General features: G+C 44.5%; 1 protein-coding gene across 6 annotated transcripts in view; it reads left to right on the top strand.

The window, feature by feature from the left end:
* The window catches only part of LOC137324449 (kelch-like protein 5), a 144,851-nt gene that overhangs the window by 61,289 nt on the left and 71,004 nt on the right, over window positions 1-12,558 (top strand). For 3 of the 6 annotated variants that reach the window (XM_067988750.1, XM_067988770.1, XM_067988731.1), the window contains exons 2-3: window positions 4,183-4,365; window positions 7,055-7,191. In XM_067988750.1, coding sequence (XP_067844851.1) covers window positions 4,223-4,365; window positions 7,055-7,191 — 280 coding nt within the window. In that variant the 5' untranslated portion in view covers window positions 4,183-4,222. Of the gene's footprint in view, window positions 1-4,179; window positions 4,366-7,054; window positions 7,192-12,558 lie in introns of all 6 variants that reach the window. The other 3 variants (XM_067988761.1, XM_067988740.1, XM_067988777.1) reach the window with 1 other exon arrangement.

Genomic DNA, 12,558 nt, shown 5'->3' with positions numbered 1-12,558 from the left:
ACCGTCTTCTGTAGGCTGGTCAATATTTGTTCCTCAGGAAGGTAGAGACATGCATAGTTCTGGAAACTCTTGTTATGCATGAACTGGCTACTAACTTTGTACATGAATGGGTATCAATGGTGAAATATTTTTACATTTAAGTGAGTCTGTGACAGGTTCCTATTGAAACAAAGGTGGTTTTAATATGCTAATATTGATTGAATGCAGAAGCTTTGGGTTGTACCTGTTTTATAGTATCTTTGATGACTTTCCAACTATTACATATATTTCAAACTGGGGAACAAACATTCTATAAAGATTGACAAGAATAGCAGCCAAGCAAAACAAACCAGTCTGGTAATGTCTTTTGTTCTGACACGTCTTCACATGTAGTTCCAGGTCATCTGGCACAAATCAACGCGCTTTCTAGGGGTGTGATTCTTTGACAGTTGAATCTTGTTAATTATGGTTGGTTGTCTCTCCCAGGATGCTGAGTGCATTTGGCAGATGAGAACCATAGATTACAGTACAAAAAGAGGCCATTTAGCCCATTTCTGTGCCAGCCCTTTGTTATAACAGTCCAAAACTATGCCAGAAAATATTATGTTGGGAGTATAAACTTTATGGACGGTGCCAGAGTCCATCATAGAGCAAATTCCACGTGGCATATGAAAGGAGTAGGCTTGATGGATTCAATGGTCTTTCTTGTCCTGTAATTTATTGGGCATTGTGTGCTCCAGAACTCCCATTAGGGAGCGTGGTCAGAGAATTGGAGCTGCAGGGTTGTTGTATTATCTCAAACCCATGCTCCCTTCATGTGCAATTTTGCTGCTGGGAAGACATCATTTCCTTAAACTGCCATAGCAACCATTTGATCGACAGGGAATGATAGGAAATATTGATCCTAGAAAATTGGGGTCTCCCACCATTGGGCATTGCTCTTGGGGTCAGGCAATGCCCCAGAGGGGTTGCATGTATTGGAACTCCTGTCTACAGTGTTGTGGCTGGGATTACTTCCTAAATTGAGAGTTCCTGCTCCTGGGCCTGGATGGCATCCCAGCTTATCAGTGGTGGCTGAGACACTGAGAAATGTGAGGTGCACCACCCTCCACAAGGGTGTATGTAAGGTCTACCAGTGGGTCCAGGCCTTCAAAAGGACAAAAAAAAATCCTGGATCAGTGACAGGGCTGGTTGAGTGGTGGCTTGGACCACACCCTACAGGCAGGTGCCAGTTTCCAGGTGGGCACCGAAGAAGTATCCCAAATACCACTTGCACCTGCCTGCACCTTGCAAATGAGGTGCCCTCCAACTGACTGCACCAACTCTACTAGGGAGTGAGTGTTGTAGGGGACCAGGGGACGTGATCCTAATGCATGCAGTGTGGAATTTCAGGGTCACTGAAGGGTGTGGATGAACAGAGACGTAGCAGTCTTCAATTTAACGTTATTACTGCGAAAGTGAGTAGAGAAGTTAGAAGAAATTTCTTTACGCAGAAGGCTATTGGATCATGAATGCTTTACCACAGGGAGCGGTTGAGGCAGAGAATATTGCCTCTTTTAAGGGAAAATTGAATCAATATTTGAAGCAGAGGAAGATACAGGGCCATGAGAGTAGGACAGTGGGATTAGTTTTGGATTACTCTAGCAAAGAGCCGGCACAGTCACAATGGTCCAAATGACGTAAATAGTAGCTTTGTTTTACTTGTACGATGGTTGTATTCATTTTTGCGTGTCATCTCTACTGTGTTGCCCTAAAGGGGGGCCTTGAATGCTGATTTTTACTCAGAGCATGATGAACTTGGATTACTTTGAATGAAAGTACACATTCTTGATGCGGCCATTTCCCTTGTACCTGCATTCGATCTTTACAGTATTCATTTTAATCTTTCTACCCACTCTTTTTGGTTTTCTCTCCATACAAAAGACCATTTCATGGTAAGGAGGATAGCGCACAACCTGCACTCAAGCATGTGCCACCCTAAATTCAGCTGCTCAAAAGTTCGTGTGATGGAACCTCATCTTCTGATTTATTAATTTTTCTCTTTCCCTAGAGGCAAACCTCCATTTGGCCCCATCCCTATAGTGGCATGAAGGGATTAGGAGCTGGCTTTGCAATCGTGCCTGTATCTTTCACTCCATGCTACAGTACACTGCAGTAGCAACGCGCTGTACCACATTCTTTCTACCATATTCTTAAGAATTTTTAAAATGTGGTGAAGGATTCCATCACCGCAACAATAAGTTGCACTTGTGAACAAGTCTATCTTCAATTTTAGTTCAGTTTCTTTAATCAGAATGTTAAAAAGTCACCTTACCAATTTCAGAGCTCTTAGCATTCACCTTGTGTGATAAGACCCATATAGGTCATTCTGTACCTCCTTGCAGGATAATGTCAATACTTAACAATCTTAGCTTTGGGAGTTTTTTTTTGTTTGACTATGAACACTATGTCCAGAGCAGATATATGCAATGCAAATTTAGAACATTACATGAAAATTAAATTGATTCCAGCATGTTGTGTTGGTAAGAAAGTATTGAAAAAAGGTGAAATGTGCTAATGGATTTTTCTTATTATTGTGCTGTGCCTCAGTGATGTGTTTTTTTTAGGGAATGGTCGTTAGGCGCTAGGACATTTTCAACCAGCATTGTAGTGGTAAAATTATTTCAAATTAGTTTAGTTCAGAACAAGTGCATTGTACATACAATTACAGAATATTATTATTGATTTGTAGAAATAACACTAGCGTATGAAAAGTAAGCAGAATGAAATTCTGACAGAAATGAATCCTTTCACTGGCACATTATTGCATCTTCTCTAAATGAATTGCAAACAAATATAATTTTATATTTCAAAACAACTGTACTTAAATTCAGAGCAAATAGAATGTGGTGTTATAATAAGCAATTTCCAATGACACAAAAGGATGATGAATGTCCAGTAATTGACCCCTCTTGATCAGATAGCAATTATTAACTCTGTAGTATTGCACTCATGATTATTGCAAACACAATCCAATCAGTGAAAATAATGGGAGTCAAGATTATGTGAAGTGCCGTGGGATGTTTCACTATGTTAAAGGTGTTATATGAATACAAGTTTTTGTTGTTTCATCAAAAGTGCCAATAAGGCCATATACTAAAAGTACACAAAGTGTGGGTACATTTACCTTGGCAATCTTCATAAATCCAGAAAATGGCTTTCTCATCTGCTTCCATATCCTTTGGACATAGGAGCTGACTTTGACTCACTCAAGTCACCTCCATTCAGGCATTTCAAACAATGTTTCTGATCAGAAGGTGTTCCTTGGCTCCAAATGGGGCAACTCTCCTTTGCAACACCTTCTGGAATAATAACCCATTCTCGAAAGGAAAAGTCCTGCTCCTATCCTGCTGTGCTGCCTTCCTGAACTATTATCAGCAAGACTTAGATTTGCTATTGTGCAACCCTGCTTTAACTATAAGCAGTAGCTCTTTAAGAGCTGCTAACTCACTGGATATCCCATCCTATGCAACACAATGGTCTTATTGCCATTCTGAAGGGACTACATAATTGTTCTAATATGCTGCATAAGTTTGAAAGAAAGTTTGCATTTTTGATAGTACCTGATATGGATAATTAGATGTGTACTTTTGATAGTGTCTGGCAGGCATAATTAACTTTTGTAAGACCCATGTATTTTGAGTAGACATTTCACCTTTGCTGTCTATCCCAAATGAAAATAATTCCATGTTACTGCAATCCTGTTGATTACAATGGGATTAAAAACTCAAAACCAATTTTTTTTTTAGCCTTTTCACTTTGTTTAAGATGTTATGGAGCGTATTACTCTCCATTTTGCAGACCTGACCATTGTCTTAAACATTTGAAGGAATAGAGTTAAACAACGAAGTAACATGCTGGAAAGTTTAGTTATTTAAAACATTGGTACAGTATATTTATTTCTATCATAAAAAGTTGGCATATAGTTCATAATTGCATGCTTTCAGAACGTACAATAGTTATTACAAAGATTTTTTGCAATATTTGTAGCTATTGATGAAGAAAATGACAGTGCAGTGTTAAAGAAATTAAGTAAATCAGAGCAATTCTGTTGTGGCTAAAAGATGAAAATCTGTACACTATAAATGAGCTTGCTTACTGTTTATATCTGTTTTTACAATTGTAAGCTATAGTGATATTAATTATCTAGCTTCTTCACAGCAGGACTTCAAACAGCAGTCAGACCCTGTCCTCGTGCCATACTATGGATCCTTCTGCCCCTGAAGAGTGTTTTCAGGCATTAAACCATGCGGAACAGACCTTCAAGAAGATGGAGAACTACCTTCGACACAAGCAGCTGTGTGATGTAGTGCTACTAGCCGGTGACCGGAGGATTCCAGCTCACAGGTGAATGGAAAATGTGCCAAGACTTTTTTTTGCTGCAATTTAAGTCAAAGTCCTGGCTGTTTGTCAGAAAGTCAATATTAGACTCTAATTAATGGAATGTGCAGCAATATAAACACTGTCCCTTTCAATCTTGTTGTGATCTATGGCACTCTACAAACAGTTAGGGCTCGATTTTTGGACGTCCGAGCTGGCGGGTTCGTGGCGGGTGGACTCCGAAAATCGGGATTCCTGGGGCGGGTTCGGAGCCCGGCTCCAACCCGCCCACTTCCGGGTTCCCCAGTGACGCGCTTAGATGCGCGCGCAGCCCCCGCATGTGGGACTCCCACCGGCAATTAAAGCCGCGGGATCCCACTTAAGGCAATTAATGTGATAGTTCAGGTCGTTAGCAGACCTGATTTGTAGAATATTTTAGGACGGGTGGGATTTTCATCTCAACTGAACGTATTTCCCCTCCTGGGGGAAACGTTCCCAGTTGAAATGGACGTGTTGCAGCCACCAGCCTGTGGCAGCTGCAAAGGTCCACTTGACAGGTGTGGGGGGAGACCCCCACTCATTGCAGGAGGCCACTCTGTCACTTTGGACAAAGTTTGGCCTCCACCACCCTCCTCCTAACAATAAAATTCATCAACTTGGAACCTCAACCCCGGTGTGCAGACACATTTACCTATCTTGCGGAACCCCTCAAACATACATCTTCCGGATGGGGGCCGCCGTAGCTGCAGCCATGACCTCCTCTGAGGACGAACAGCATCACCAGCTTCGCCGGCCACACCGTCCACCTCTGACATGTGGAGCTCCACAACACAATGCTGTGACACATCCACCTGCACAGCAGGAGGGAGGGCAATGGCAGAGAGAGATGCGTCGCAGAAGGCACTACCCTTGCCACAGGTCTACAGACCGACCCTCAGCAGTGCACAGAGAGGCTCAGAGTCACTCGACATGTAGTCATGGACATCTGCAGCCTCCTTCATGCCGAGCTGCTCCCGGCTGGCCCGAGCACCATCTTCTTACCTGTCGCTGTCAAAGTCACCACTGCCCTCAACAACTTCTCCTCCGCATCCTTCCAGGGTGCCACCGGGGACATTGCCGACGTCTCTCAGTCATCTGCACAAAACGCCCACTCTGCAGTGACACAATGGGTGGCATCGGTTGTGGGTCTTCATGGTGATCCTCAGGAAAGGGAATTATTGCACAAACCAGACAAGATTTGCAAAGACATGGCAGTAGTGGTGACAATATAATATGTAATATGAGTTGATCAGAAATTAAATATAAGTAAAAACCATGACAAACCTTCAAACACCCTTGTGCATCTCCTTCATGCTCACAACACATTTCCCTTACGCTTCCTACTGCACATATGTGATGCATGCCCTGTGGCTGCAGCACAGGTAGTGGCAGGTTGGGTGAGGCTGACCGTGAAAGAGATGCATGAGAGGGTGAGTATGAGATAGAGCCATGAGATTGTATGAGGATCGGGTTGAGTGGTAGTGGTGGGATGAGTACTGGCGAGGTGAGTAAGGTCAGGTAAGATGAGGATGAGCTTTGAGTGGGTGTGAGGGGTGGTGTGATAGAGTAGTGTTGGCAGTGCAGAAGGAGATGTGGGATGGGGGTGGTTATGTGGCAGACGGAGTGTAGGGGAGTGAGTAAGTGTACTCACTTCGACTGACCTACTTAGGTCATTGAAGTGCCTCCTGGCACTGTATGCGGGTGCGCGATATGTTGGTAGTGCAGGTGACCTCCTCTGCCACCTCGAGCCAGCCCTTCATGGTGGCAGAGGCAGGCCACTTCCTCCCATCCGCCGGGGAGAAGATCTCTGTCCTCCCTCTCCTCCTCACCCCATCGAGTAGGACCTGGAGTAAAGCATCATTAAACCTGGGAGTAGCCTTCCACCTGGGCTGCTCCATGCTGTAATTTTGGCTCCTTTCTGCAGCATCAGTCAGTGGAGGACTGCCCCTTTAAATAGGGCTCCTCCAGCTGACAGCCTATGATGCGGGTGTGCAGTCCGCCTGCTGCGCAGCTTTCCAATGCGAAACCCGGAAGCCAAGGTAACTGCCTTCAATTAGGCTGTTATCGAGTGCGGAGCACCCCGAATTAACTGGGCGCGTTACCCATGTGCCCAGTCGACCCCCTGCTGCCAACCCGCCTCCCTCCTAATATCGAGCCCTTAGTGTTTGTTGAGGAAATATAACATGGAGTCTATTGTAAAAATTTAGTGAAATGCCTTTGGGAATTAAAAGTCATTAATGATGTTTAAAAGGAGGTTATGATTTTGGTGACTATTTTTATAGAATGCATTTTTTTCCACAAACAGACCAAGTACCCAATTTCACTTTTTGGAAAATAGGATTTTTATTTCATTTTGGTAACATTCCTTCAATACCAATACGACTTTGTGATCGTATCCATTTTTAAAAACTCGGCCCCTTTGTTCTTACTTTCATCAGTTCATAATAGATATATTTTCTTTGGTCACTGATATAAGGTCATTGCGCATATATAAAAAAACATTTTATATTTGCACTTTTTCTTTCACATTGGCGACCAAAGGAAAAAAATCCAAAAATCTCTTTAATGCTCTATACTGAATGACACTGTACATTTCATAAGAAGAAAGGCATTGGACAGTAGATGTAGCTGAAAATCATAACGGTTAGTAAGAGCAGGTTACTCCTTGTATTCCCAGGTTGGTTCTTTCTTCAGTTTCAGACTACTTTGCTGCAATGTTTACAAACGACGTAAGGGAGGCTAAACAAGAAGAAATAAAGATTGAAGGCGTTGACTCCAATGCACTGTGGGCATTAGTTCAATATGCATATACAGGTAAATATAACCTAATCAACTATTAGATAAAGTATAAGAAACATCATATCTGAAACAGTTTTGTCAAACTCCCAAGAGTATATTCTGGAGCAATTTGCAAATTACACATTCTGGGTAAAATAATTCTCTCTGTTAATTTTGTTTGAACAAAAAGCAATTTTACATCTTTGTACTAGACAAATTAAATAATGGCCGTTTTACAGTAAGCTAAACAGGAATTCTCTTTTGTGAATTGAAATCAGGAAAAGGCATACAAAGGAGTCATTTTAATAAACAAGATGACACTGAAAATCCTCCGGGCACAATGCCAGCAATTACAGTGGAATCACACCTGACAGCGACCTACATCGCTGACATCGCCAGAGTATTTCCCGATGGGAGACTACAGGTTACGGTACTAGACTAGCAATCCCAGTGGTCATGAGTTTACATCCCACCATAGCAAGTTGTGAAATAAAATGCAATGGGCTTGATTTTCGCACCCCCAAGCGGGTGCGTTCGTGGCGGGGGGGCTGTGAAAATCGGGGATTCCTGGGGCGGGTCTGCAGCCTGGCTCCAACACTCCCACTTCTGGGTTCCCCAGTGACCCGCTGACGTGCGCGCGCAGCCCCCGCATTTGGGACTCCCGTCGGCAATTAAAGCAGGCGAGGTGCCACTTAAAGTAATAATTAAGGTATTTCAGGTCGTTTAGAGACCGATTAACATGACATTTTAGGAGGGGTGGGATTTTACTAACAACTGGGACTGTTTCCCGTACTGGGGGAAACACTCCCAGTTCAAATGGACGTGTTGCAGCCATCAGCCTGTGGCAGCTGCAAAGGTCCATTTGACAGGTTGGGCGGGGGGAGACCCTCACTCATTGCAGGAGACCACTCTGTCACTTTGGACAAAGTTTGGCCTCCACCACCCTCTTCCTAACAATAAAATTCACCAACTTGCACACTTACCCCGGTGTCCAGACACGTGTACCTACCTTGCGGACCGCCTCAAGTGTACATTTTCCGGATGGGGGTCGCCGTAGCTGCAGTCATGACCTCCTCAGAGGACGAACAGCCTCGCCGTCCACCTCTGACACGTGGAGCCCCACAACACAGTGCTGTGACACATCCACCTGCACAGCAGGAGGGAGGGCAACGGCAGAGAGAGATGCGTCGCAGATTGGCACCCCATCCACCACCGTAAACATTCACTCCACCACCGGCGCACAGTGGCTGCAGTGTGTACCATCCACAGGATGCACTGCAGCAACTCGCCAAGGCTTCTTCGACAGCACCTCCCAAACCAGCGACCTCTACCACCTAGAAGGACAAGAGCAGCAGGCACATGGGAACAACACCACTTGCACATTCCCCTCCAAGTCACACACCATCCCGACTTGGAAATATATCGCCGTTCCTTCATCGTCGCTGGGTCAAAATCCTGGAACTCCCTTCCTAACAGCACTGTGGGAGAACCGTCACCACACGGACTGCAGCGGTTCAAGAAGGTGGCTCACCACCACCTTCTCAAGGGCAATTAGGGATGGGCGATAAATGCCGGCCTCACCAGCGACGCCCACATCCCATGAACGAATAAAAAAAAAAGGCACTACCCTCGCCACAGGGTCTACAGACCAAGGCTCAGCTTCCTGGACCTCTCTGAGTAGCAGTGCGCACGGAGGCTCAGAGTCACTCGGCATATAGTCGTGGACATCTGCAGCCTCCTTCATGCCGAGCTGCTCCTGGCTGGCCCGAGCATCATCATCTTACCTGTCGCTGTCAAAGTCGCCACTGCCCTCAACAACTTCTCCTCCACATCCTTCCAGGGTGCCACCGGGGACATCGCCGACGTCTCTCAGTCGTCTGCACAAAAAAGCCCTGCAAGTACACCTACACCCACTCTGCAGTGACACAGTGGGTGGCATCAGTTGTGGGTCTTCATTGTGATCCTCAGGAAAGGGCATTATTGCACAAACCAGACAAGATTCGCAAAGACGTGGCAGTAGTGGTGCCAATATAATATGTAATGTGAGTTGATCAGAAATTAAATATAAGTAAAAACCATGACAAACCCTCAATCACCCTTGTGCATCCCCTGCATGCTCACGACACGTTTGCCATATGCTTCCTGCTGCACATATATGATGCGTGCCCTGTGGCTACAGCGCAGGTAGTGGCATGATGAGTGAGGCTGACCGTGAAAGAGATGCATGAGAGGGTGAGTATGAGACAGAGCCATGCGATTGTATGAGGATTGGGTTGAGTGGTAGTGGTGGGATGAGTACTGGCGAGGTGAGTAAGTGCCGGTAAGATGAGGATGAGCTTTGAGTGGGTGTGAGGAGTGATGTGATAGAGTAGTGTTGGCAGTGCAGAAGGAGATGTGGGGTGGGGGCGGTTATGTGGCAGACGGTGTGTAGGGGAATGAGTAAGTGTACTCATTTCGGCTGGCCTACTTAGGTTATTGAAGCGTCTCCTGCACTGTATGCAGGTGCGCGATATGTTGGTGGTGCAGGTGACCTCCTCTGGCACCTCAAGCCAGGCCTTCTTGGTGGCAGAGGCAGGCCGCTTCCTCCCGCCCGCCGGGGAGAAGATCTCTGTCCTCCCCTTCCTCCTCACCCCATCCAATAATACCTGGAGTGAGGCATCATTAAACCTGGGAGCAGCCTTCCCCCTGGGCTGCTCCATGCTGTAATTTTTCCTATTTCCTACAGCATCAGTCAGTGGAGGATTGCCCCTTTAAATAGGGCTCCTCCAGCTGACGGCCTATGCTACGCATGCGCAGTCCACCCGCTGCGCAGCTTTCCAGCCCGGAAGCACAGTTAAGTGGCTCCAATCAAGCTGCGATTGCGTGCGGAGCATCCTGATTTCACTGGGCGTGTTACCCACGCGCCCAGTCGACCCCCTGCTGCGAACCCGCTGCCCTCCTAATATCGGGCCCAATAAATCTGGTCATTTGCAGGCTGGCACCACAGTATGACTGTGAAAGCTGCTGGATTGTACTAAAAACCCACCTGGTTCACTTATCCTTCAGGGAAAGGAATCTGCCATCCCTACTTAGTCAAGCCTAAATGTGAGTCCAGTCCCACACTACTTGGTGGACTCTTAATGCCTTTTGGGCAGCTAGGGATTGGCAATAAATACTGCCTTGCCAGTACCACAACATCCCAAGAACAAATAATACAAAGAAACACATTGGTGGGCTCCACTGCCACCATGTGGCCCCCCCCCCACCCCGCCTTTTGTATGGGGCTGATAATTAAACAAAAATGAAAAACATTTCTACCTGCAGAATCTTCTGAGGTCCTCCAAGGTGGTCCCACAAACCCCATTGCACCATTCAAGAGGCCAGTTTGCCTCTTTCTTCTCAGTATACAGGTGTCTAAAGATTCATCATTTGTCTGAGAGGCCCAGAATGCTGGAACTACCAGCATTGGAAGGCCCCGCCTGTGCCCTCTTTGCATCAGTGCTCTTATTTGAGGCCAGCTCCGCCCCAAGCCAAGCAATTGGAAACTCCTGTGTTAGGTTGGGGCCCAGCGTAATCAGCTTAGCTTGTGACCTATGCATCGGAAGGACTAAGAATTTTCCCAGATGAGTCTTAGTTTATCTCTCTCCTCCAAGGGAGTCATTCGACAATGCAGAGCTTCCTTCATTTAGGAGGCCTCAGTGGCATTTCTCCATAAGAGACTTGAAATCTACTCCACAGTGAGAGTGCTGCATATCAGTTTCCTTTGAAAAAGAGCTATTGTCTTACTTACAAAACTCAGCAGTACCAGGTTTTACCAAAGTGACTAACAACTCTTTTTTTAAAAAAAAACTAATATTGTTAGAAAGAAAGAAATTTGGTATCCATGCAAGCAGGTCTCCACCGTCTTTCCCCCTCCCCCAAGAATAAATGTGATTGATGATTCACAATATGAACTGGCAGGGTAGAATAGCTCTGTTGATTAGCAAGTCTCCTATTACAGTATCTAAATACCTTTCCATCCACTGAAGATAAGATAACTGGATTGAAGTCTTCAATGTTCATGCTTTTGCTGCTTCCATTAGCTGTTTCCCAATCCATTTGGCTCTAAGTATTGTGAAAGATTTTTGACAACCGGTTCCCTATTTCCTCTTTAATATCATTTTATATCCTTCTCATTTTAATTTGATTTCATCACTAACATTTCCTCTGATTAACTAAAACAGTTGATACAATTAGATGACTTGGGGACTTGTATTCATACTGCGCATACCATTAAATTGAAACTGGCATTTCAGATTAAGGCAGTTTTGACGCCAACTCACAAATTTTGATGTAGTTTTGACACTGTAGTAAATGTTTTAAATTATCAGATTAAAAAAAACATCAGCTGAGACAGTTATTCAGAGGAGAAACAAACCCAAGATGCATAGCATGATTAGTTGTATGGTGTAGCACAGCAGCACTATAATTCAGCTTCACATCCAGGCCTCGTCATTCCTGACACAGTAGAACCAATATGAATTGAGTTGTTCTTTTTAACTTTGGACAGAATTTGCTATAGAAAATGAGTGTGCACAACATTCAGATGTATAGGAAATCATAATTGCATTAACACTGATCATTTTCTCCCAAGTTATTAAGGTATGAAATGTGTGCAGTAACGTATCTTTGTATCAAATTCTGTTAGTGCATTATTCTGAATGAAAGTTAAAAAGGAATGCAAGTTAATGTTCACCGGGAGGAACTAATTTCTTTATCACAACTGACCTCAGTCAAGCTGTCCACTACATGAATATATTAGGATTAGTGAACTCTACAGGATAAGAGTGCCACTGTAAGATTTGAACACAGAAGGATGAGCAACCAATGAAATAGGATTGAAAATATGGTATGGTAGGAGAAGAGATGGCACCGGAGACAGAAGTGAGAAAAACAATTCTCCGATTACAGTACCTCAATAGGGTAAGCAAACTTTCGCTTGCACTTTCTAATCAGTATACTTGTTAGTGGTTAGCTTCACTAACGGTTTATGGAGTATTTGTAATAAATAGGGAAAAAATCTAAATAAATATGTTTTTACATTTAGATGCTACAGTAATTCTAATTATTATTGGGACAATATGTGGCAGAGTAAGAGTAATCAAAAAGCATGAGTACTATTGCAACAATGTTATTAATTTACTATGATGTGTGTGCTAAAAATGTGTCATTTTATTCTGCTCAGTGATCTAGAAAGGTGGTACTTTGGATCAGGGCCATCTCGGCCTCAGCAGGACTGGATGCAGATCATGGAACCGCCACAGGAAGACCTTCAGGTGACGAGACAGCACTGAATGGGAACATCCTGAAACAGCTTACAGATGAGTCGATTGACCCTGCCTAGTTCAGTTGCATAATATATAATATCATTGTGCACCTGGGTGT

This window comes from Heptranchias perlo, chromosome 1 (assembly GCF_035084215.1).
Source record: "Heptranchias perlo isolate sHepPer1 chromosome 1, sHepPer1.hap1, whole genome shotgun sequence".
Classification (NCBI taxonomy): Eukaryota; Metazoa; Chordata; class Chondrichthyes; order Hexanchiformes; family Hexanchidae; genus Heptranchias; species Heptranchias perlo.
This window is presented reverse-complemented; position numbering and strand designations above follow the sequence as displayed.